Raw genomic sequence first — 27,009 nt, 5'->3', positions numbered from 1 at the left:
CTATTACAACTGCATAAGTGAATACTTTGTGATCTAAAATAATTCAGCAGCAACTCTTCCTAGGAAATCTCAAATCAATGCAACCCAGCACTCAAGTGAATATAACGCATCAACCCTACCCTGAGCAAAACCACTTTATTAGTTAACGCTATACCAAGTATAACCAGATGCCCAGAATTTTCAAAGAATATATCAACTAGTACTGAGCTCACCATCCCATACCTAGCCTAGGTCAGGCAGGAAATGAAAAATCAGATTAAACCAAATTTCCTTCAAATGACAGAGTGAAATGGTGCATCAATTCTGGGATTGTTTCAGTGGTACCAAGTGAAGGATGTCTTCCTTTTATCAGCAAGCATTGCTTAAAAATAACTGAGAAAACTGAACAAAAAATCGACTAACCCTAAGGTAACTTTGTCTATCGAAGCAAACACACATATCAATAAATCAAACCTTTTCCCACTATTTAAACACCACAAACAAAGTCAACTTGTTCATCACAGCGGCAACTTGATTGCCCTAAACAGTCAAAATCTTTTTGATTGTTCGACACAAAAGTAGGATGATCCAACTTGGATATCAAATGCAAGGGCACACTCAATTGCACACTTAACTTGCCTTCTAGCAACAGGCAAATACAAAAAAATCCAGACTCATTAACAAATGCTCCAAGGCCTGTAAATGCCACCAGGGAGTCTGATATCTCCTAAACTGATCACTCAACTATAGCTGACAGATTTCACATTCTTGCCAGAACATTCTCTAGCACTCAAACTATTATCCCAACCATGCCAGCTGTTGAAGCTCCATTAAATCACCATTTAACGGCAGTAGTGATTCTGATCAGCATAGAGTAGCAGATGATAATTCAAAACCCAAGGCATTTGAGATCCCTTCGTGATACTTTTGCGACAAAGAAAATGTTTTTTTCCAGCAGATCTGAATAAAAAGCAGATGAAAATTCATCCCCAGATCACACTGATCTCGAACGCACCTCTTTAGAGTAAACTCCAAACTACGAATCAAAGGGACTCCTTGATATTTGAAATCTCCAAAATATCTTGAAATTATTCAATCACCTCTGTGAAATGAAAGATATAAATCTCAGTAACCTAACAAGTGTTAGCTTCTTTCAAGGCATGATTCCTAAAGGCGAGACAACTCAAACTACCTGGTTGACGGATATCATTCCACATAAAATCTGGGCCAGGCAGAACGACCTGGCAGCATGTATCAAAGGTGGCTAAATTAAAATATCCATACGTATATTAAGATATCCAGTATATCGGCATGATCAATCTTTTCCCTTCGGATCATTTAATAAAAGAACCCATTTTAAGAGCCCGGCAGATTTAACAGTCAATTGAATTCTTCCCATCACTGTTAATAAAAGCACATCTACGGAGTGTCATATCAACATAACATCTACACCAGATCAACACATCGCCAGAATATGACAGCAGTGACAAAAGAATGATCTTGTTATTTGTTCATGGAATATTGCAGGCCTTGAACAGCATACTAACTCCACTGAAGAAAATGTAAAAAACCTTTTAAAACCATCAACATGTGATGTATCTTCTAGAAATATGAAAGCCTGACTCCTCTAACCTATCTAATTTCCAATCTCTATCTTTTTGCCAGCAAAAGCTCTATGGGCTGTCCGAGTGGTGGTTTATTAACTCTAATACATAACAATCTACACTTAAAAAGTATTAAAATATTTTCGAAATCAATATATGTGCTCATAGTTCTTCTAGCTTGTAGAAGTCAAAACCATCTCTTGTTAGTAAATGTTTACTTATTGCTGATGTTAAATAAAAACAAGTCTAAGTTATATTTCATTCAGATTAATTAAAGACCATCGTGGAAATATTTTCTAGGATCAGACGATCCTTAATGACAACTTCAATGGTAACTTATTAGTGTGTAGCATGTGTTGCATTGAAGCCTTTGTCAAGTATCAGACCTATTCAATAGGAAGGCCGTAAAAAGTAACAACCTGTTGAAGCTACAATTCTTATCAGGCTACCGTACACTGAAAGGTAGGTTCTCAAATGACCAACCAGCAAACCAACATTAATTACAACAAACTCAAAAAGCATAACCAACAATGGTCTGGCTCTGCCAAATTCCATCTCTGCAAGAAATTTCTTATTACTTTTAAGAAGGAGAGCAATCTCGATTCACAGCATATAACACTATATTGTAATCAGGGTTTTCATCTGCTAAACAAACAGTCTCTTGTAAAGGCTGCCTAACCTCATACATTATAGGACAATGAAATGGAATGTGGGTTTTTGTTCAAAACTATCTTTGCCATCGAGAGTTTGCGCATCAGAACTCGTGAAATTGAATTATTACGATCTTTACTTCCCAACTGGAAAACATTGTTAAACTTGATTTTCTCCTTTATTTCCACTAAAATTACTAAGAGGTCTATTCGTCAATACAATTGTTCCAATTGATTAATCATCTTAGCAAAAAGACAACATTGAAAGCAGGTGAGACACTGTCTAAAGAATCCGGGATCTTTACAACAAGACTCTTATCAAACATGAAAAGGTCCATTGTAAGTGATCAATAAAACAACATGATATCAAGAAGCTACCTGGACTCAGCTAATCTGGCCATTAAATCAAATAATGCTAAATCATGTAGGTTCTGATGGGTCAGGGAAGAGAGGCATGTAGAGCTTCAAAATGAATGAGCTCTATTCGGTCTGTTGAAACACTTCCTTAGCCATAATCAGAAAAAGAAATTATGATGTTTATTTTAAAAAAAACGTAGGTCTTTATCTTTGGCCCAAATGCGATACCTATCGATGTATAAAATCCGATCCTGTCCTATGAAGTTTATTACTTTACCAGTTATTTTATGCAAGTGCTTGTTATGCTAGATTGATTAGTACAGCACACTAATGAAACGAATAGAACAAGTAAACAAAATACGATGACTTGGATTTAATAATCAATGATAATGTATTGTGCTTTAATCATATTACAGCCAAGAAAACAAAATCATGCATTATTACTGAATCTTTAAAGAGATTTTCAAATGTCTGTGGAGGTTGCACAATTGGACTTTCAGTCACAGCTGTCAACTCAAATCTCATTCCTTCACTTCTATATGCATCTTTAGTTCTCAAAATAAAGACAGTCAGCTGCATAAAATCTATGAGAGAGATAAGATCCAAACTGAACTTGCGCTCGACCACTCCTCACTGCAAACTACATCTTCAATAGTCTTTAGCCTCGCTGACAGCTTTGTAGAAAGGAACTCTGTTAAATGATGTTTATAATTGTGGAAGAGACACTGCATACCCCTTAAAAATGCTAAAGCTGGAAGAACTAAAATTAATTGTTGCCATTACTACAGATGTGAGCGAGTCTACTAGTCATTGAAAAGGTTATCCTTGAGAACCAGCTACCATAGCTATCCACCCCCTACAAAAATGACTTGGTCCGAGTGTAAGGTGCCCAAGGAAAATACTCGAGCTCAATAGTAGAATGAATGTATATAGGTCTACATGTGGCCAAATCATTCAAACTATATAATGGATAGTTATTTCACAACACATTGGGAATATTTACACTCCAACCTAGAGGCTGTATGGAAAATCAGGTGTTTAAGCTTTAGGCTGATGTATATCCTGATTGCCCAGTTTGAGGGATCATGGAATGTGCAACGCCTGCTGTCAAGGAAATACAGGCTTTACGCCTACAAAGATGATTCCATTGGTCCAATTATTTTGTTCATGCCCAACTTTTAGTTACCTTGAATTTTAATTGCTGGAGTGATGTATCCGTTTTTTATGATTTTAGTATTATAATTAATATATTTTCTCTACTGTAAGAAAGTGCCCCTTGTTGGCATGGTCACTCCCACTTTTTGCCTGATATTTTGATGCAATTGTGACTGAAGAGCATTGGGTCCCTTCTATCCAGCTCCCCGGAGCCTGTGCTCTTTTACTAAAACAAGGTAACTGTTCAATTGTCCCGCAATTGGCCAAACCTTTAGCACCTCTAAGTCCCTAGTATATGATACCCCGGTACCTAGTGCGCATGGGTACTAAAGAGGACCCCTAAGGGTTGCAGTATGTATTGTGCCACACTAAGTGACCCACAACCAAACTCTTGCAGACTGCCATTGCAGGTGGTGTGAAATGGTGCAAACAAGTGTAAGTCGCCCTTACAGCGGACCTTATAGTCCTAAGTCAGGGTGAATTATATTACATGTGAGGACAAATCTGCAAAAGGAGATATTCCCCTGTTCGGTCTAGTTCGATTACTAGATAGTACAAGTGACCAAGGAAGCCAGCTCATGTATATGTATCGGGCACTGGTCATTACGAGTTCCCCAGCTACATGATGGCTTCACTGTAACCTGTGGTGTTTGGTATCAAACACCTTGTTTTAATCAATCCACACTGATGCCCGTAGTGGATTTATTAAAGCATTGCACCCAGATGGCACCTTAGAGGTGCCGCCTGAAAACCTACCAGCTTCTTAGTGTGCTGGCTGTTAGGTATCGTTCAGCCTTCCACCACAGACATGTTTCTGATCCTACTGTCTCTGAGCCCAGAAACAATGCCTGCTCCGGAGGAAGGTATTCACACCTCTCCTCCATCAGAATGGCTAGTGAAACTGCCATAGACTTCAAAGCCTCTGCTGCCTTTGCAGTGTGACCTTGCCCTGGGGCTCATTTGACACCACAACAGGTGGGAAATTAGCTATTCAAAGAGGTGGGGTGCACTACGAGGCCAGTTATACCTCTAAGTCGGATTGCCTGATGTGCCCCACGAAAGAAGGGTTCCACCATCTTGATTTTGGTGTAATTTAGAACTCCGGATAGGGTTATGCCCACTTCCCACAGGAAGTGTTTATGTAGGGGATGTAGAGAGCCCAAGGGTAAATAGCCCATTGGCTACTAATCTTCACTCCCCTTAACACTCCTAAGGTGAGGATGTAGGTTGCCCCCTGTCACCTGACAAAAGAAGAAGGACGAACAAGAGCTAAAGAAGTGATAACTGGGGATTACCGATGGACCTTGGCGCCAAACCCTACCTGCGTGCCCGGCAATTGCAACAGCCTGACTCATCCTGAAGCTGTGCATCCTCCAAAAGTCTCCGAGGTCCACCAGCACTTCGCCAAGCCGTCAGCATCTCTCTTGAAGTGGAGGAGCCACTTTCCTGCAACTGCAGGCACCGACCACATTGTCAGGTTTATCACTCTGCTGATCCCAGGATCCACGGACGCAACACCCACCCAGGAGGTGGTCCACATGCTACAGGATGTCAGCTCCGTCTCCCAATCAATTGTGAAGATGCTAGGACCCCCAGGAGCCACCCTGCACCAATACCTGGGGTACCACACTCCTTGCATTCCCCCCTCTAGAGGGGGGAATGCAAGGAGTGTGGTACCTGTGTGAGATCTGTGAGTGCCTTTAAAGTACAGGCCCAGCTGACCAAAAACCCTCTGCATCCAAGCTCCCAGGCCTGGCTCCACGAACACCAGCTGTGCCCTCTTACTCCGAAGACCTTAACAAACCGAGACCCCCACCCCCTCCCTGGGGAGCTCCCAGACTTGTCCCCAAGCCCCCCTCTGCAGCTTGTTTCTGGGTGGTCCCCCTCTCCGCCTAGGCTGTAGCCCACAATGCTACCAACCCGTTCAGCACCCAGACACTGCAGGGCAGGTAAACCCAAACTGCTTGTGGTTCTTGGGACCGTGGCCCTCTAGCACCTTAAAGACGAGAGGGGACCCCTGAATATGATTGCAAGTAGCTGTATGCAGTATACATTCCTTTTGCTATAGGAAAGCATTAGATCGTAGAAACAAATTTGTTTGACATTACAAGTGCTACTACATTTACATTTACTTTTACATGTTTTGTTTTTCTTCATTTCTTACAAACGTATGGATTTTGACACCAATAACACTGTGCTGATTTAGTTTCTGCTCTCCTCTCATGTTGCGTGGTCGATCTTTTGACTAGCTATTGATGATTATGTATATTGTAAGGTGAGACTACTTGTAGGGATTTTGAAGCTGTAGTTGCTCCCCTTTTTTAATCTATAATGTGTGTTTCCATGATGTCCCTAACTTCTCCTTATTTGAAAGACTGTCTTAAGGAGGTTTTGCTTGTTAACCTGGAAGTGACTGACTTGTGTGACTGCTTCTTTGTTTCTTCTTGGAGTTTGTTGTCTTTGGGGGTGGTTGTTGGGCAGTGAGGCACTTAACTTGTGGATGTCTTCTGATGGTAGTGGCATGCTGGTGAGACTATGGAGGTGGCCTTGTTGAATTATGCAGTTCTTATGTGTGGGTGTCTGCAGTGGTTGTATGGCCATATATTCTGATAAATCGATTGACTGGATTGTGGTATATGTGATTATTTTGTGTTGAATACTGTAGATCAGTTTGTATTGCCATGTTGTCTTGCTCAGGACCTTCTCTGTTTGCTCAGGAGATGAATTCATTGTTGGAGAATATCGCCAAAGCTACGATAGATGTATTTCAGCAATCCGCCGAAATCAACTCTGTGAACGCTGCTGCCAACGGAGGCTCCACCAGCTCATCTTCCATCAATAATAAAGCGAAGCCCATCCTTAGGTAGGTATCTGCCATTTGGTGCCCCGGAGACCCTTCGACCAGCGGTGCTACTGATTGTTGTTGACTCATACCTATCCGTGATCTATGCTGGACGTATAAGGAGACTGCTCTCCCACACTTTTACCACTGTAATAACACCCCTCTTTTCCTTTCACTCTCTTCATGAAGAGATCTCCAACGAGAGCTTCTACTCTTTAACAAGAAGGGTTTCATTTTCTTCCTTCTCCTTCCACGCTGCGGGTTAGAGTACCCCTCTGTCTGCCTTCCCTTAAATAAACAGCCTGTTTTAAGTGCAGATGAACCCGATGAATAGTCACTCTGTTCTTGGCTATGCATCATGTATTCTTTTAGGTGTGCCTTCTATACCGGCAAGCGCTGTCTGTTGCGAGGTACATTATGGCTTACCAAGAACATAGAGGGGCTTGGAGCCTGTCCATTGCTTACCAGTGGTTGGCTTTCTGTGTCACTCCTATTTGCCTGCTTATTATTAGTGTCCCGGCTTGTCAGTCTTGTGTTGGTCCATCCCATGGAGCGTTGCCTCTTTACAGCCTCTTTGATTGGCTGGCATTCCAGCTTCCTGTTCACAAACTTGTTTTTTCTTTGGGATGAAGCACTCCGTTAGATTGTGTAATTTGTTGTGTTTAGTTATCCCTTATGCATTTCTCTCCCCTGCACTCTGTGTTGCTCTCTGTTGCCTGGTTGCTGCTCCCACACTCTTCCCCCTTGCACTCACCCGTATGCTTCTTTCCATTCCTTTCCCTATCTGCACCCTCTGTTTCTTCTGCTCCCGGCCTCCCCGTTGCTTACTTATTTCTTCTAGCCCTTGCCCCATTGCTTTCGCATCCGCACCCGTGCTGCATCTGCGTTATCCCACCCCCCACACTCTCCAGTGTTTCTTTGCAGTGTGGCTAAAAGACAATGGCACATCCAATCTGTTTCAAAGGTGAGACCTGTTGTCTTTGCTAATGGCTGTTTTTTTATAGCCATAAATGTTAGAACATTTGTGGCTGCATGTGATATCCCAAAACAGATTCATGTACAGTGGGTGTCTCACTTTAAAAAAATGATTTTGTAAAGTAAACATGCATACTTAAAGCAACATTTCCAGGTTATTTTTAATTTTTATTTTTTAAATAAAAAACAAGGTGAAATTATAGTCTGTGAAAACCCCTTGTCTATAAAGGCTTATTTTAATTCCATTTGGAAAAGGAAAACAAGCTGTAAATGGTGCACACAGGCCTCACTGGAGCTTCATTGTCCTACCATGCCGTTCGGTTTCAATTAGGGCTGCTCATTTTCCCTTTTGTGGAACAAGGACTCCAAACACAGTAACTGCCTTACGTTTTTATTTTTTCTGAAATGTTTTACATGATTTTTCAATGTATTCGCATCCAAAGACATCTGAAAAAGTTTCTCAGTGTAGTGTCTCCTCAGCTGCTCTTCTCATGTGGTTCTCATGTGGTGGCTAAAGGTTTTGGAAGGAACACAGTGTCTGCCATACCATCGAGGAGCTTGACATACGCCTGGAGATGCCATTTAGGGCGTCAAAAGACAGAACTAACAAACGTCTTCGGCAGCATATCTGTACCCCAGCAAAAGTGCCAAATTTGGTGGCACCATCCTTGGAGGTTGTTGCGATCTTCTCTGAGACCCCTTGGGTTCCCTCTGAACCAAGGGTCCGTCTTTGCCATTATTGAACTCTTTAATGTTATGACTTTGGCGCAAGAGGGACACTGATGACCTGTTTGCCGTCAAGCTCTTGCCCCACTTGATACTGAATCAGTGTTGGCCTTCGAGACACTGCTGGGGTGTCATGCCATATTACCATAACAAATTCAAGGATGGAAGCTAGAATCTGCGCACAGTCAGACCAACTAAGACTTCCTAAAGGTCAAGACCCCATTCATCAGGGAACTCTGTATGTATGTGGGTGGTATTTCTGTAGAGCAAATCTAGCCTAAACAAGTGGAGCGCTGTAGAGGGTCAAAGACCAGCATAAAGTCAGTGAACAATAGGAGAGGTAGCAGGGTAAGTAAGTAAGCAAGTAAAATGGTTTATATAGCGCACAACTACCAGAAGGTGTTTTAGCGCTGGCGGTGACCGATCGGGTAAAGAGCTGTAGGCAAGAACTAACCGCTACACTTAAATGAAAGATTCAGTAAAAGCGAGGTCTTCAATTGCTTCCTGAATAGTAATAGACTGGATTGGCAGCGTAGTGTTCAAGGTAAAGAGTTACAGAGTTTTCCCTCACAATAGGAGAACATCCTTCCACCCCATCTAGTTGTCTTTATTCTGGGAACAGTTATCATTTTAGTTGGGCTAGGTTTTAAATGCCTTCTGGGGGTATACCAAGCAAATCGTTTTTAAGTGTACTGGACCTCCCTGGTGAAGCACTTTATGGACCAATGAATGTGCCTTAAAAATTATCCTCTTCCTGACAGGTAACCAATGCAGGCCTTGCAATGATGCGGAGATAGGTGCGAGCTTAGGAATTTGTAAGAGCCTTCTGGCCGCTGCCTTTTGTAAGGATTGCAGTTTTTTCACCTGTTGCTTTGGTGCCCCCAGATATAGGGCGTTGCAGTAATCAATCTTGGAGGTCACAGTGCCACCATCATGGCCATTTGTAGGTCCTGTGGGATTAATGGAAAAATCTTCTTAAGCAGAAAGAAACCCGAAGAGGTGATTTGATTTATTTGTTCAGAGAATCCATTTAGTCTCAAAGACATTCCCAGATTTCCAGCCTTAGGGATATGGCTGTGTCCGAGGCTGGCCTGGTATATGATGTCCACTAATGTAAGTGTGTACATGCAACAGTGGTCCCATGCATACAAAAGATGAGTAAAAAGTAAATATAGACAGAGTCAATCTATATTGCGAGTGACATGTCCAGCCGGACAGTGGTCTTCAAGGTTTACTCAATATACAGATTAAAAGCACAAGGAATACCTTCCACAATTCAACCAGTGCGGTACACAAGCCTGTGCCCGGCACTGACAGAACAGGTACAGAGGTGAACAAGGATAGCAAAGAAGGGCTTTTTAAGGCAAAAGAACGTTTTCTGTCGAAATACAAATTGTACAGATTTTGTAAACATAACACCATTACATCACATAGTAATCACGTTTAGTATTAGGTGCTAGATAGGTCGACGGCGTTTCGGACCCCCTAGTAAATCATGACATCATAAGACAAAGAAGGTGCAATGCCCGCACCAGCAAGGTCCAGGGGACTCACCACAAGCAGAGGAGTCAGGGCAGGCCCTGAGCAATCCGGGGAGCCCAAAAGAAGCAAAGATGGACCCACAGGCTGGAGGCACTGGAATCGCAAGAGGACCTTGAGCAGCTCACTAAAATATGTGGTGCAAACGATGCGATGTGGATGAAGACTTGTTCACTGGAGGTGCTTTAGGTTGAGGCTACTTCGAGCCCGAATATCTTGCTAGTCGGAAGCCAAAAAGCCTTTGCAACTGCAAGTCAACGGTGTGCACAGGGGTTCCGTACTCTCGGCTCCCACAAGGGATACTGACCTCAAACTTGGTGAGAGGGCAGGGCAGGTTTCGAGAGCTGTGGAGAACCACCACCTGTGTTCTAGAACCTTTTGGAGTCCGTAGGAGCTCAGGATCAGCAGACCAGTCAGCTTAGTTGCAGCGCCTGTGAATGCAGGGACTCCGTCACTTCAAGGGAGATTCCTTCCGGTATCTTGGATGCCCACATGCCTTGGAAGGTGTCTTTATGGTGCACAGGCACAGACGATGCAGCAGACTGAAAGGGGGAAAAAGTCGAGCCCAAACGAAGTCCAGAGTAACTAGACGGTATAAGTAGAATTGGGGTCTGAATTGAATCTTGTCCCACGACAAATTTAGGGACCTACACCCAGGTAAGCCCTTAAGTACCCTAAGGAAAGGGTTGGGACGATTCAGGGGACCCTCCCCGGGCAGGGTCTGGACAGGTGGAGGTTACTCCCATGTCCTTTGTCCAGTTTTGCGCCGGAGCAGGAGCCAACGTCTCCCAGGGTTGGTTTGACCTGGATTATGCATGGGGACACCAATGTGCCCCTCATTCAGACTGAGTGGTGCTGGCATGTGCACCCACCCGGCCCCATAACACCAAATCCTGTCTGGGAGGTGGTCGCACCTCCCTGTGACAGGTTGCCTATTGTTCTACCTTCCCCTACTCGAGCTTGGCTCAGCAGCAGGAGGGCAGAAACGTGTTTCTGGTTGGCAGCAACCATTGTGTGCTGTCCGGGTCTAGAAGACTGGTACCGGGTGTACTGAGAGCCTAATGGAGGGCTCTTCCAGTGCTTGGAATTATACCTCCCACACCGCTTACCGTGTGGGGGTACGATTCCAACCTGTTTGATACCAAACATGATAGGATTCGTTGCAGCCGATTTTGAGATGTTCATTGCTTAATTACATGGTGCCCCTCTATATAGTATATATGGCTGCTTCACTTACAACCCAGGAGAATGGACTCCGTAGGCTGTAGGGGTGTCCTGCTCATGCAGCGCCACCCTCACACTTAGAACCAAGCACCCTGCCTTCAGGATTGCAAAGACCTGCTATAGGGGTGTCTTATAGGTTTTAAGTGCAGTGACCCTAAATATAGGAAACCTATATCTTTAGTAAGTGGTACTAGCACCAGCTTACACAGGCTGCAATGGCAGGCCTGTAGTGCCATTTTGAATGGTCTCCCATGGGTGGCATAACACATACTTCAGCCCATGGGAGACCTCTGGGGTACCTATGCCCTTGGGTACCTTAGTACTCTATACTATCCAATCTGGGGTGTACCCAAGTACTGAACATAACATTTTAAGAGAGAAAGCAGATGGACTGGGGGTCCTGATTAGCAGGATCCCAGTCGGACTAGTCAATAACAGCTCAGCACCAGGCAACACGTGGGGGTAACCATTAAAGCAGATCCTACTTTCCTACAGGCTGGTTAATGCATTCGGAAGTAGTAGTTTTTAAAGAAGTGAGACTTCAACTCCTTCCTAATTTAGAGCAGTTCTGGGACGGACATAGGGATGTTGTCCCAGATCCTTAGTACATAGATGGAGAAGGCCTGTTGTCTTGTTCTTTTCTTGTTTATACTTTTTAATCTTCATTTGAATGGTGTCCTGGCTGCAGGTGTCCTGAGAAGCACCAGAGATGGTGATCTTGTCTCCAGATAACCGGGGGTGCGCTATGATGTCTTTGTAAATGATTCAGCTGGTTTTAAACGTAGTGCCAGGTGACAAGGGGGAGACACTGGAGATCCCTCAGGATGGGTGTGACACCAACAAAGGGGCAGACAATTTGGGCCTTTGCTATAGACTCCGAACATGTTCAATACAGAAACATTACCAACTCCTGAGAAAAGGCTGAGGCACGACACAGATGATGCCTCTGCTGAAGTTATCCTAGCCAATCTAAGGCCAATTCTGAATTCCTGAAATGTCCTATATTAAGAATGATAGGGGAGATTCTAGGGTGCTCTCTGAAAGAAGTAGACCGTATCCACCTGGAAGGTCGATCGATACATGATACCGTTTTGTAATGGATCTGTAGGAGGGACACACAAAATAACCGAGCCCCTTCAGGAAGCGTGATGTTCCTGCAGCTCAGCTGCTCTGCAAGGAAAAGACAAAGACCAGGGACAAGCATTGCTTTGTTTGTGCAGGCACAGAGATGCTTGCCTGCTTTACCACTGGTTCTCCCTCAATGGATCCTTCATAGATTCCCATGCTTGAGATATTCCCCAACATGAGGCAGGCAACACTCAGTAGTTAATGTTAACATATCATCAGTGCAGCAATTGACAATGAATACAAACCTCCATAGACGAAAGTCAGCCCATCCACATAATTTTATGGCCTCTCCAATCAGTTGGAGAGGCTTTGGGTTCCCATCGTCCCCTGTGGCTCACTTTAATGACTCCACTTCCACACTTCAGCTCTGTTTTTTCTGCCATTTATTGTGTTTTTCTTGTAAAAAGTGTTAATTGTCAAAAACGTTATTTTGTGATTTTTAACTTTATAGTCTTTGCATTGTCAGCTGCTTAAATCTCTAATGTTGCTTTGATTCTCTCCGACCTCAGTGCTTTGGAGCGGTCTGGTGTGTGGCTTGTGGCCCCTCTGATAGCCAAGCTTCCCACATCAGTCCAGGGTCACGTTCTAAAGGCTGCAGGTGAAGAGCTGGAGAAAGGCCAACACTTGGGATCCTCTTCCAGGAAGGAGCGGGATCGGCAGAAACAGAAGAGGTAAATTACCCCTTCGCTTTGACGAAGTAGAGGTAAATAGGTGCTTCGTTCGCTGGTGTTAACTTTTGTTTTCTCCTCCTTGACAGCATGTCCCTTCTGAGCCAGCAGCCCTTTTTGTCCCTGGTGCTGACTTGTCTGAAAGGACAGGACGAGCAGCGTGAAGGCCTTCTAACTTCACTCTACAGCCAGGTGCAGCAGGTAAGGGAAAACCTTGTCGGCATGGCCATTGTTAAAGCTCCATGTCTCCTCCATTGCATGCGTGGCGTGTAATGACTGGCGCTCTACAGCATGGCTCCAGGTACAAGCCGATTTCCTGTTTTACTGCAAGTTGCACCTTCTATGAACTGGAAGCCACTGCATGGACCTCCTCACCACCATCGTCCAACAACGTGGGCTCAGCATAGTATCTTACGCTGACGACACCCAGCTCATCCTCTCTCTCACGAAGAACCCCGAAGACACCACGCTCCGCTTCCAAGAAGGGATGAAATACGCCGCAGCTTGGATGAGGGACAGCTGGCTAGAACTGAACTCGTAGAAGACCGAAGTCCTCGTATTTGGACCCTCCCCCACTGGGTGGGACAGCTCCTGGTGCCCCCGCCCTCTGAAGACCACCCACCCACCCCGACGGACCACGCCCGGAACCTAGGCATCATCCTAGACTCCTCACTCACCCTCAAGCGCCAGTTCAACACCGTAGCCTCCTCCGGTTTAAACTCCCTCCGCAAGACCCTCAAGTGGATTCCCCTCACCCCCCTTTCTCCCCCCCCCCCCCCCACCGAATGCAGAAAGACCGTCACCCACGCACTCATAACCAGCAGACTGGACTACGGCAACGCCCTTGATGCTGAAATCAACAAGACCCTGCTACACAAACTCCAGACCATCCCGAACACCGCAGCCAGACTCATCCTAAGAACCCCACGCCACGAGCACATGACCCAGCATCTACGAGACCTCCACTGGCTCCCCATCAAGAAGAGAGTAATATTCAAACTACTCACCCACGCCTACAAATCCCTCCACAACATCAGACCCAAATATCTCAACGATAGTGTCCTTCCACGTACCCAAAAGCAACCTCTGCTCCGCCGACTTCGCCCTGGAAAAGACCCCTCTCATTCGCAGAACCAGAGTAGGCGGAACAGGCTTCTCCTACGTAGCAGCAAAGACCTGGAACAAGCTCCCAGTCAGCATCAGACGCTCCCCCACTCTGAACACCTTCAGTAAGAAACTCAAGACCTGGCTCTTTGACTGACCCGGAGCACCCCCCCTCACCACCCCCCACCTTCCTCCCCAGTGCCTTGAGACCCTCACAGGTGAGTACCAGGCTTTATAAGCCCCTGATTGATTGATTGAAAAAGGGGGCTGTGCCCCCTATGAGGATGGGTATGACCCCAACACCCAAATTGTTTTGTTCTAATGAATTTGTTCAGGGCATGCACTTATACATTCAATATGAATTAATCAGGCCACCCTAAGGTTAAGGTTAATGCACCAAAAGGCAACAGTGTTCCTGGCACTTCCTGATGTACCAATCCGGTTACCGCATAGCACAAGCAGGTATGGAGGGTCATATCTGCGGCAGAGTTAGCGCACTGGACTGCTTTATGATACACATTTGTATCCAGTGAAAGGAGAGGTCGTCAATCTTTTGGGATTTTTTTTTTTGTGTGCATTTTTGAGTTTTGTAACTGGCATGCCAAGTGCATCCCTGAGCTCTTTCCTCCATAATATCGAAACCAAATCAGTGCAACTGAAACCCCTCGCATGTTGAAACTCCAATTGTAGCACCAGTAGGAATACTTTGGAGAGGGCTTCAGTTTCGTTTCCCGGGACACATCAGCAGTTACCACGCAGAAAAAACAGGTCTCAGTGTTGAACTAAAGAACAGCCCTTCGCTCTAAGGAGCTACATTAGTGTTTGGAGTTGTACTTCTGGCCCAGAACATGCTTGGCATAGGGGCGCTAAAGGTTATTCAGGTGTGCACCCTGCATTCTACTTTTCGAACCCACAGCACCATCTTGAGTAAGTCTTTGTGCGCTCGATTCACTACCTTGAAAGAGTTAAGTGTTAAAACAGAGCAATTCTGTTATTATGATATGTTATTTGTATTTGTTGAGCATGGCGTGCAACGTGTCCTGGCCCTTTAGAATCCGCTAGTCAACATCCACTCCAGAATGAGGTACAATCTACTGAACATGGCAGGGAGCGGCTGACATGCCCAAGGCCAACTTGAGAAATCAGCAATACCCTTAAAACATGGAACTTCAACATCTCTTGTTAATGAGCAAAGTTTAAGTAATATTTTAAATTTTGTCACACAGAACTGTTAGTTTAAAAGGAGAAGTTTACACTGGCTGATGTTGTCTCCGTTTACAGCATGAGCTCCATCTCTGGAAACTTCTACCTTCTAGTGTCCAATTGCAATGGCCTTTAAAGGCTGTCCTGCAGTCCATAGGCAAGATCTCAGCACTGGTGTCATATGTTCCTGTCTGGACAGACCAGCCCAGCCTAGTTAGAATACATTCTAGTTGTGGCCCCAGGGCACCAGTGGTAACTAGCATGATGTGCTGTGATTCATGCCCAGTAACCTCTGATTGCCCTGGGACCCTGAGAAAAAGCCTCACGTTACCTTTTTGTTTTTAGATTTAGTTAGGATACAGTACAGTTCTTGCAGGACTAGTCTTCTTCAGCATCTCTTTATCCTCCCCAACTAAAGAGGGACATTTTACATGTCCATCTTTTTTGTTGTTGGTTTTTTTGCTGAATTTAAGGAATCCGTCTTGGGCCTTAAACTGTGACAAGTCATAAGCTTGAGCTTTTATCTGGAAAATATGATATTTAATAGGACCTTACTATAGATTCAGGTCTCAACTTCTCACGTCTTATTTTGGGAAATCTATCCCTCCCGTCTGTCAATCTGTGGCAAGTGGAGTTGGAATTTGAGTGTTGTTTCTCTTGAGTCATCTAGTGCGATTTGCCAGGGGGCTGGCATGTTTCATGAACCATATGTCTTCTCAGAATGTGATTTTTGGATTACTTGTGATGTTGAAAGGTTTTCACTTGAATTGCAGACTTGTCTTCCTCTTTCTTAGATCGTCACAAATTGGCGGGAAGATCAGTACCAGGATGACTGCAAAGCCAAGCAGCTGATGCACGAAGCCCTGAAACTGAGGCTGAACCTGGTAAGGACCGGTCTTATTTAAGGGCAGCAGGCAGAAGTCTGGCCTCTGGGCCTCCAGTGATGACTTGTCAGCGATAGCATGGCTACTTACTAAAACTAGGGCAGCGATTGCTGGCTGTAGTGCATAGAACACAAAATTAAAATACAACATGTGCCTAGTTAGTGGCTCTTTCTCCATACAGGTGCTGCTTTCACACCTGGTTACAATAACAGTAAAACAGGTCTCCCAATGACTAGATGGGGTCTAGTGTTTACCCTGATCTTTGGAATGTAGTCCCTGAATGGAATTGTTTTGCTGTGTGAATGTTTCTGGCTTCATCTGCTGTGCAATTATTACACCATCTAGTGGTTGGAGCCGGAAAAAATCCATAAAGCCTTCCAGCTCCAGCTGCAAAAGTACTCCTACAAGTTAGCAATCATTTAATTTGCTCATCACCTTCAACTCCGTTATTTGTGTCCTTATCATTAAGGGACCGCTTTTTTCTCCCACTCGGGCCGTTCTGTCGTCTCTAATTAAGACGCTACTAGACCTTAGAGACGATAGGGGTTGTATTATATGGAGTGGCTCTGCAACCTCACAGTGCGCAACACTTGCCAACTCCTTTCGGACCAGTAGGTCTTGTTTACTAAATCCTTAGCTCAACCCTGGGCAGCTGTGGCACTGAGAGGAGCACGTGAAAAGCATTTCTCCAGTATTAGGGTGTCTTTCATAGATTCACATGCTTGAATATTCCCCGTCGTCGGAGAGGGAGTCCCACGGTAAATAAAATAGCAATAACATACTAATAATATGTATATGTAACACATAACAGATGAAATACATGTTAGAAAACAGGCAGAAAATGTCTAGACATAATTCCTCATAGGAATACATGAACAGAGAAAAAAAAACACTTGTAGCCTATTCCTGTCATTATGTTGGTCCAAACTGTAGCCAATCAGGCGCCAGCAGCCCTCCAGAACCTTCTCCTCAGAGCTCAGCACCTCAGATTTTCTACCGCACGTCGTGTGAAGGAAGTCTCCCTGAGCTCTGCTCAGTTTTCTTCATTTTTCTTCACTTTTTCCTTAATAATATCACAGTTTTGTAATGTCTTCTTACATGAAGTTTACCTTCAGACCTTGCGTCACTTGTGGGAAGCGGAGTCCTTTTCCTGTGAACCCTCATGAAGAGTATAAGGACCAGCACTCTGCCTGTCTCTGACATGGTAGGTGGAGAAGGGGTTGTTCTTGTGCTTAGACTATACCCCCCTTCTGATGTGGGAGGATTTTTTTGTTTGTCCTGCATTAAGGTTTTAAGTGATGCTTCTCCTCTACTTCACCAGCTGAAGTAACATCACAATTAAGGAGTCTCTGGCCTTCTTTGAGTCTGTGCCTCCCACATTTACGCCCACGAGATTTACTCTAAGGCGTCTAGACTCACTCTGCGCACTTTTCTACGTGAACATGTGCCAGCTTGTCGACGATACGGTCGATGTACTCTCTGACGACAATCTCTGCCGTCACTGGTGCTCTGCTACGACAATGCCTCCAGGCATTCGTCGACGACAGTGAGGACAGTGCCCTCTTGTCGACTGAAGGCTCGTCGACCACTGGGAGTTTTCGTCGATGGAAAATTTCTTTGACGGTGGCCTCGTCAACGGAGTAGCCTCGTCGACGGTAGCCTCGTCGACGGTAGCCTCGTCGACGGTAGCCTCGTCGACGGTAGGCTCGTCGACGGTAGGCTCGTCGACGGTAGGCTCGTCGACGGTGGCCTCGTCGACGGTAGGCTCGTCGACGGTAGGCTCGTCGACGGTAGGCTCGTCGACGGTAGGCTCGTCGACGGTAGGCTCGTCGACGGTGGGCTCGTCGACGGTGGGCTCGTCGACGGTGGGCTCGTCGACGGTGGGCTCGTCGACGGTGGGCTCGTCGACGGTGGGCTCGTCGACGGTGGGCTCGTCGACGGTGGGCTCGTCGACGGTGGGCTCGTCGACGGTGGGCTCGGTAGACGGTGGGCTCGGTAGACGGTGGGCTCGGTAGACGGTGGGCTCGGTAGACGGTGGGCTCGGTAGACGGTGGGCTCGGTAGACGGTGAGCCCCGTGGACGGTGAGCCCCGTGGACGGTGAGCCCCGTGGACGGTGAGCCCCGTGGACGGTGAGCCCCGTGGACGGTGAGCCCCGTGGACGGTGAGCCCCGTGGACGGTGAGCCCCGTGGACGGTGAGCCCCGTAGACGGTGAGCCCCGTAGACGGTGAGCTCCGTAGACGGTGAGCTCCGTAGACGGTGAGCTCCGTAGACGGTGAGCTCCGTAGACGGTGAGCTCCGTAGACGGTGAGCTCCGTAGACAGTGAGCTCCGTAGACAGTGAGGTCCGTAGACAGTGAGGTCCGTAGACAGTGAGGTCCGTAGACAGTGAGGTCCGTAGACAGTGAGGTCCGTAGACAGTGAGGTCCGTAGGACAGTGAGGTCCGTAGGACAGTGAGGTCCGTAGACCGTGAGGTCCGTAGACAGTGAGGTCCGTAGACAGTGAGGTCCGTAGACAGTGAGGTCCGTAGACAGTGAGGTCCGTAGACAGTGAGGTCCGTAGACAGTGAGGTCCGTAGACAGTGAGGTCCGTAGGACAGTGAGGTCCGTAGGACAGTGAGGTCCGTAGGACAGTGAGGTCCGCAGGACAGTGAGGTCCGCAGGACAGTGAGGTCCGCAGGACAGTGAGGTCCGCAGGACAGTGAGCTCCGCAGGACAGTGAGCTCCGCAGGACAGTGAGCTCCGCAGGACAGTGAGCTCCGCAGGACAGTGAGCTCCGCAGGACAGTGAGCTCCGCAGGACAGTGAGCTCCGTAGGACAGTGAGCTCCGTAGACGGAAAGCTTCGTCAACATTCAGCTTCGACGCCAGTTGACTTCGTTGACGGATGACCCTGTCAACTGTTGGATTCATCGGCGGTTGAGCCCATTGACAGTTGGTTTCACACACTGTTGACTTATATGCACAGTGCTTTTGTAGACGATTTATTTCGTCGACGGCAGCTTTCCGCTACATCGACGTGGGGGCGTGTAGGCTTTTTACTTCCGTATGTATCAACAATGGGAGAGGTAGGGAGAATCGAGGACACTCTCTCAATCCCTGGTTAAATGTACTTCAACAAAAAAAGAGAGGTCTGGTCAGTCACAGGACTGCCACAAATTTGGAGCAAATGAAGGAAGGGTAGCACACACACTCAATTTGAGTAGGAAGGCCCTCACACACCGACCTGGTCAGTGTCATGCTTCATCATCGGGCCCCACCAAAGAGGCCGAGTGCCTCTTCGGTGTGCTGCGACGCCAGAAATACTGCGGAGCTGGTCGTGTGGGGAGGGCGTGATGTGAGTGAAATATAATTAAAAGTGCCTAGGAGGGTATCAAAAAAAGAGTTTTTAATGAGTGATCCCTAAGACACAGGTAAGTGGTATATGTGTCTGAATTTACGTGCCAAGGTTGTTAGGATTTGGTTAAATTCAGCTAAATACCACACAGTTAATTAATCAGTCAACATGTTTCTGCCATACTAGTGGTATAAATTCACCAAGGCATTCTTCAGGACTATACCCCGGCGGTATGGACACTCTAATAGTCCACCCTAACCTGGGGACGTGAAAGTGAAAAAAAGAAAAGGTGAAAAAAGTGCTTAAAATTAGAAGAGCGTGATGCTCATTCTAAAGAAAAAAGCCCCAAATTCAGGGGTATTTCAGCACTTTAAAAGAGGGCGCTACTAGCACCATGGGTCTCGGGAGGAGGATTGGAGCGCGCCTGGCACATCGCCCTCAGCGCTCGCAACCCGCTTTTGAACCTTCAAAAATCCTCGGAACCGGACCCCGACGATGGCACTTTTTTCACCTTTTCTTTTTTTCACTTTCACGTCCCCAGGTTAGGGTGGACTATTAGAGTGTCCATACCGCCGGGGTATAGTCCTGAAGAATGCCTTGGTGAATTTATACCACTATTATGGCAGAAACATGTTGACTGATTAATTAACTGTGTGGTATTTAGCTGAATTTAACCAAATCCTAACAACCTTGGCACGTAAATTCAGACACATATACCACTTACCTGTGTCTTAGGGATCACTCATTAAAAACTCTTTTTTTGATACCCTCCTAGGCACTTTTAATTATATTTCACTCACATCACGCCCTCCCCACACGACCAGCTCCGCAGTATTTCTGGCGTTCCGGCTTTTTACTTCCGCCATTATTCTTCTTGGACAGCACATAGCCGTATGAGCATGTTTTTTCTTCAGATCAGAATTATGTATTTCTGACAACAAGGCTGCCACGCCCTGTACCAGGGCGGGAATACGTCTTCTCTTGCAACTGGAGTTCTATTGCATTCACCTTCGGTGTATATTGGAGGTTTTTTTTCCCCTCCTTATGAAGAGAGCGGCGAATCGTTTTCCCCTTTCCCCTCGTCCTGGGGAAACCACAGAAACAAGTTTGTTCAGTCCCTATCATAGACTTTATTTAGAAAGAAGGTGTTAAACTCATGCGGAGGCCAAACTCTGTGCCGGCGTTTTTTCCACGCCTCGACATGAAATGTGAAGCTCCCCACTATTCACCTGTTTTTCTAGTCTCTCAGCCTACCCTGACTCAGTCATTACTCAGGCGGCACAGCGAGTATCTTGCAAGCCAGTTGGGCAGGTATGCCGCCAGATGTGCTCTTGACATGTTGGCGCTAGTAGAACTTATTCCAGAATCCTCCAAGCCTCACGCTTTGAAGATCTTGCAGGAGGAGGAAAGAGAGAGAGAAGCGCATCAGAAATAATACTCTCTGCAGCGGACATTGCGTGTACAGGTTTTCGACAGCGCGCAATAGGGGCAGTCTGGCAAAGACAATTTTGCTTCGATGCTACGTCTTTCGCAAGGAGGTTCAGACTTCCATACTTCACTTGCCTTTTGATTGAGGATCCCTTCTGGCCAGCATGTTGATGAGGCACTGCAGACCATCTTAAAGAACACAGATACTGCCCGCACCCTCGGGATATAGAATCGCAGCCTTTTCCTGGTGCCGAAGACGTAGATCCACGTCCTTTTTTTCAAGGGAGTACCATCGAGTATTGCCTCCTACAATCAGAACCAACTGCGTTACTCAAATCAAACGCAATCACATGGGCAAAGTACCAACAGGTCCTACATAGAAAATCATCGTACAGCCGAGGCAACTCTTCTAAGAAACAATGAACTACCTTGAACCCACCTTTATTTCCTCCAAAAACGTCCCCCAGGTGGCCTCGCCAATACTGGTTCACCAAACTTCTTCTCTCAGAGTACGATCCATTACAGGTTCGACCAATACCGAATCTCCTTCCCTTTCAGAATGGTCAAATTTGCCATCCGGATCCGGCTTCTCTAAAATTAGCAGCTTGGCGTCTGAGCACCTTGAATTAGCTCATTAGGCTATCTCGGCGGATTGTATGGAGGTACTGGCTTCCGCGAGAGCACCTACTAAAATAAAGACGTACAGACTGTAATGGAAAAGAATCTGCATTTGGTGTTAATCTTCTGGGGTTCACCCATTTCATGCAACCTCCGGACCAGATATATATATATTACCTTTTTTCTTGCACTTGGCAAGATCAGGCTTATCTCATGCAACGTTGAAGGTCTTTTTGGCAGCCATTTCAAGGTAACGTCAGGATGGGTCCATCTCTCTTTATTCTTCAAGAATACAACAGTTCTTTAAGGGACTATTCAGAATGTTTCCTCCTGTACGTCGTCCGCCTCCATCATGGCATTTTCAATGTAGTATTAGCACAGCTCATTCGCCACCCATTTGAGCCAATTTTAGGGTGTATTTCAAGTTCTTGGCATAGAGCGTTTCTCTTTTGCTAGCATTAACTTCATCTAGAAGAGTCCGTGATGTTCAAGTTTCAATCACGGTGGATTCAACCACCCTTGTCAATTGCCTTATGTTCCTGCTGTTAGCCATGGATCCCCAGAACGGCAGAAAACCTTTTGCAAAGTCCCCAAATTCTTGACCTGCAGTGTCTTCTTCGCTCAAGACACCTCTAACTACCCTTGTCTTGTGGTAATCTGCCGCTGCTGTGTAGGTGGGAGGCAACAGGAATGAAACAAAACATGAGCCCGAAAAGTCAGGGGGCAACCATGTATAGGCTCTATCATGGCAGATGAAATAGGTACCCTTAGCTGCTAAAAACGAAGGGGAAGTCTGGGCTGCAAAAACATACGTTTTAGTGCAGATACTCTTCCCTAACTGAGCTCTGGGATTCGTGCCATTACCTTGCAGACATAGGTGACCCTTATGGGGTACAATCCAAATCGGGGAAGATCTCTTAGCTTGCTGTTTCTCACTCAGAGTAGCCCCATATCCGGTTAAGTTCCATCCTATGTATACTAGTGTCTCATCTCTCGGGATAGTCTCATAAGAAATACCTTCCTTAATCATGTCTACTATACCCTTAACTAGAGCACTATTTCTAGGATTGTCTGTTACAGAACGTAGGGGGTAGATTTCGTGTGCATATATGAACATTGTCCTGTATGCCCACACAGAACCATTGTGACTGAATGGCAGGACCAGATAAGGGATACCTTTATCCGTTGTGTGAGGCATAAGACCACACACCCAACAGTTAGTTATGTTCATTACTAGTTGGTGTTGGTGCAAGAGCTGAACAAAGGAGTTATTAATAAACTCTAATCTCCTAGCTGATTCGTGTTCAGGAAGGGGTTGAAAAGAGTGTGGGGAAACAGTAGAAGGAGGAGGTATGGGCGGTGTAGTGGGTGCAAATGTTACTCGAAAAGAGAATAACACATAACTTATTAAAAATATCATTACACTGAATAGCATGAAAATGCACAATATCAAGAAGCTTGTCTTTGTTATTACATTACACATCCTGTGTTTAAAGTTAATTTCCTTGGCAGGTCTCTCCATCTCGGAAAACTCCATCCTCTCTAAAGTGCTGCCTGCGCCGGGAGGTTGATTCTGCTACGGAATGCTTCTGTCAGTCCAGGGCAACTCCCTTAGACCAACCAGAACTGCTGACCTAACGTCGTCAGCTGCACCCCAAAGACTTTAAGCAATCGCGGCCCTAGCACGGAACCCGGATGGCGGTTCGAAAAACAAAAATAAGCAAGTTTCTCAGATGGGAGAGCTGCACTTTAAAAAATAGTACTTGGAAGGAAAAAAGAATTGCTTTATTTGTCCATAGGTCTCGGCCTCAAATTGTAGCGTTTTTTTCCCGGGTACTGTCTGATCCTGAAACAGGAGTTCAGGCTCTGTAGTGTTCAATGTAATTGACGGTGATACTGCTGGTTGCAAGATATTGTCACTCTCTTGTTCAGTTAGTGTTCCTTTTACACGTGCATCACTGAAAGGTAGGAAACGTGGCACGGTTTCAGATTCTGAGTCAGCGACACCCTTCTGGACCCACTGGTCATAAGGCAGAGGCAAAGGAATCCTTTTACAGTGGACCCCGTGGATCCAGTTGGCCTTCCCCTCCACTCGGACTGCCGATCTTGTGGAAAGAAGGACGAGGTGCGGTCCGGTCCACCTGGGCTGGTCGTTCTTCGTTCTCTGGAAGTTCTTGACCAACACCCAGGATCCAGGGTTGATCCGATGTCCTGGAGTCTCAGAGACCGGAGGCAGGGTGTCGTGAACCTGTTGATGCAAAACACGCAATTTAGCCGTCAATTCATACAGATAATCAAGCAAAACAGGGTGTTCGAGTTCACTGAACTTAGTGGGTCTAGGCACTCCCCATATGTTGGCTGGGCGGCCAAAAACAATTTCGTAGGGGCTAAGTTTCACTCGTGAATGCACAGTCATTCTGGTGGACAGGAGTGCTAAGGGTAGAGCGTCAGGCCATTTAAGACCTGTGCTCGCTTGAATTTTGGCCAGTTTCAACTTAAGCGTGCCATTGTAACATTCTACTAAACCAGCTGATTGGGGGTGATTTGCAGCGTGGAACCTCTGTTGAATGCCTAGCCCTTCACACACTCTCTTCATCACTCGACCCACAAATTCACTCCCATTATCACTCCAGACCATTCTAGGCATTCCAAACCTGGGGAAGAACTCTTTCATAAGGGCTTTAGCTGTGGATAAGGCAGTGTTGTCTTTTAGGGGATATGCTTCTACCCTTCTTGAGAAGGCACAAACAACAACGAGTACGTATTTTAAATTGTTGCACCTCTCCATATGTATGAAATCTAGCTGCAAAACCTCGAACGGGTACGTAGGAGGTGCAAAATGACCAGCTGGAGTTGGGGTTCCCCTACCAGGATTGTGTTTCAGACACACCATGCAATTCTTGACCACATTCTCCGCACACTTGGGAATCCCTGAATTCTGCCATACTGGAGCCAACAACTTGCAAATCCCTTTCACGCGGATGTGAGCCATTCCATGAGCCATTGTAACCACTGCAAGCACATATGCATCGGGTAACAACCATCTCTGATGCTCTGACAATTCAACCCAACAACCATTTGCATCCATTCTACCCGTACTTTCTCTCCACGTGCTCAACTCTTTCTCTGTGGCCTCAGCTTGAATGGACTTCACACTCTCTATCGTGTCCTCACACATTCCAACATCACCAACCCATCTTGCAGGGCCTGCAACATACATTCGGCTCATTACATTCCTTGCAGTTTCTTTCGCGATTTCGTCAGCAAATGCATTTCCACGACCCACATCAGTCAGTCACCTTCTTGTGAGCACTACATTTCACAATCGCCACTTGCAGAGGCATGGTCAGTGATTCAAGAAGCTCATTCACCAACTGACCATGCTGAATCTTGGCTCCATGCGAAGTCAAGAACCCACGTTCTCTCCACAATCGCCCAAAACTGTGAGCCACACCAAATGTATACTGGCTATCGGTATAGATAGTCACTTTCATTCCTTTAGACAACACACATGCTCTGGTAAGTGCAATCAATTCTGCTGCTTGAGCTGAATTATGTGGAATACGTGCAGCTTCAACGATTGTATGCAAAGTCGTGACAGCATATGCTGCAGTCGTGTCACCATTCGGAAGCTTGAAGCATGAACCATCCACCCATAATGTACCATCACATTCAGCGAGAGGAGTGTCCCTAAGATCTATTCTCCCTTTCGTTTCTTCTTCTGTTCTAAGAAAACAATCATGCTGTTCTGAAGCATCTAATTCCTCTACAATTGGTAACAACGTAGCTGGGTTTAATGTGCTACATCTTTTTATGTGCACATGACTCGCTAACAATGTTAATTCGTAACCTGACAATCGAGCACTGGTTACGTGCTGTGTCTTGGTTCTATTTAACAACGTTTTTACTGCATGTGGGACCATCACGACTAGTGTATTGTTCATTACTAGACCAGCAGACTGTCGAATAGAAACAGCTGCTGCCGCTGTGGCTCTTAAACAACTTGGCAACGCTCTAGCTACTGGATCCAAAGTCGACAAAAAATATGCACATGGACGCTGTTTGTCCCCAAACAACTGAGTCAACACTGACAATGCACAACCTTCCTTCTTATGGACATACAATGTAAAAGGCTTACTGTAGTTGGGGGTCCCTAACACAGGAGCCGAACATAATGCATCACGCAATTCGGAAAAACTTTTCTGACACTCTTCAGACCAAGGAATGGGATTGGGTGTATCTTTACACGTTAATGCCACCAAAGGTTTGGCTAATAACGAAAAATTTGGTATCCACTGTCTGCAATATGATGTAATGCCCAAGAAAGCACGCACTTCTCTCTGTGTTCTTGGCACACTCAATTTCGCTATTGCCTGAATTCTTTCTGGGGTCATTTTCCTTTCCTCCTTCGATAAGAGATGACCTAAGTAGGTCACTTCTTGTCGACAATATTGCAGTTTGGAGAGAGACACTTTGTGGTGCAAATCACACAAATGACGCAACAATGACAACGTGGCTTCTTTACAGATTTCCTCAGTATCAGCAGCAATAAGCAAATCATCCACATACTGAATAAGGGTAGCGCCATCAGGTAAAACAATTGTATCAAGCTGTGTTTTAAAGCTTGACTATATATTGATGGACTTTCACAGTAGCCCTGAGGAGCGCGTTTAAAGCGGAAGCTTCGTCCTCCTAAACTGAAGGAAAAAATATCCCTACTCTCCTCGGCAATTGGGATGCTGAAGAAAGCATTCTTCAAGTCAATCACCGAAAACCAGGAGGCAGAAGCTGGAATCATAGTCAATAATGTAGTAATGTCGGGGACAACTGGAAATTGTGTCACAACTATTTTATTGACCTCTCTAAGATCAATCACGAATCTGTACACAGGTGGCAGAGAGGGATCAACTCGTTTTAAAACAGGCAGAACAGGGCTATTGCAAACGTTGCCTCTTGTCTCTTCAATCACATCTTTTTCAATTAGATCGTAAACGATCGCTAGCAAAGCTTTTTCACCTTCACTAGAGATTTTGTATTAGGGAATTCGTGGCATTTTAACATTGGCTTTCAATGTTACAACATATGGTGGTATTTCTAAAAGGCCTACATCATTAGGACCAGTAGCCCAAAGAATATTAGGGAGAGATGACAATTCTGTTGGAAGTTTGTCTCTCGACAAATACATTGGAGAAACCAATTTCTTACCCAGTGTAAGTTGTACTCCAGAAGGAGAACAGTACAAAGTTGCATACAATTTTTTTAACAAATCTAATCCTAGCAAGTTTTCACCACAACCTGTTGTCAGAATAAGGGGTGCTTCGAATTCACAAGGTCCAACAGAAAGGGACAAAGGGTCGGAAATCGGATTTCTAACTGGGGCGCCAGAAAAACCTACAGAAACATTCATTTCGCCAGACAAAGGTGCGCCAGGGAGTTTGGAGTGCATAATAGAACTCTTTGTAGCACCAGTATCCAACAGAAAAGGCTCTGACACACCTGATGTAATCACCTCAACGTAAGGTCCACTCTGATCTACTGGAACTGAAACAACTCCCTCTCTTTGTCTATGGCTGTCCTAGCAATCATTACCTT

At 45.7% G+C, this 27,009-nt stretch overlaps 1 protein-coding gene across 9 annotated transcripts in view; it reads left to right on the top strand.

Moving 5' to 3' along the window:
- Window positions 1-27,009, top strand: part of MED12 (mediator complex subunit 12) — a 614,738-nt gene that overhangs the window by 392,434 nt on the left and 195,295 nt on the right. For all 9 annotated transcript variants that reach the window (XM_078640219.1, XM_078640216.1, XM_078640215.1 and 6 more), the window contains 4 exons: window positions 6,463-6,608; window positions 12,689-12,850; window positions 12,937-13,048; window positions 15,949-16,038. In XM_078640219.1, coding sequence (XP_078496345.1) covers window positions 6,463-6,608; window positions 12,689-12,850; window positions 12,937-13,048; window positions 15,949-16,038 — 510 coding nt within the window. The remainder of the gene's footprint in view (window positions 1-6,462; window positions 6,609-12,688; window positions 12,851-12,936; window positions 13,049-15,948; window positions 16,039-27,009) is intronic.

Source organism: Lissotriton helveticus, chromosome 4_2 (assembly GCF_964261635.1).
Source record: "Lissotriton helveticus chromosome 4_2, aLisHel1.1, whole genome shotgun sequence".
NCBI lineage: Eukaryota > Metazoa > Chordata > Amphibia > Caudata > Salamandridae > Lissotriton > Lissotriton helveticus.
Note: the sequence above shows the minus strand (reverse complement) of the source record. Positions and strands in the feature narration are given on the sequence as shown.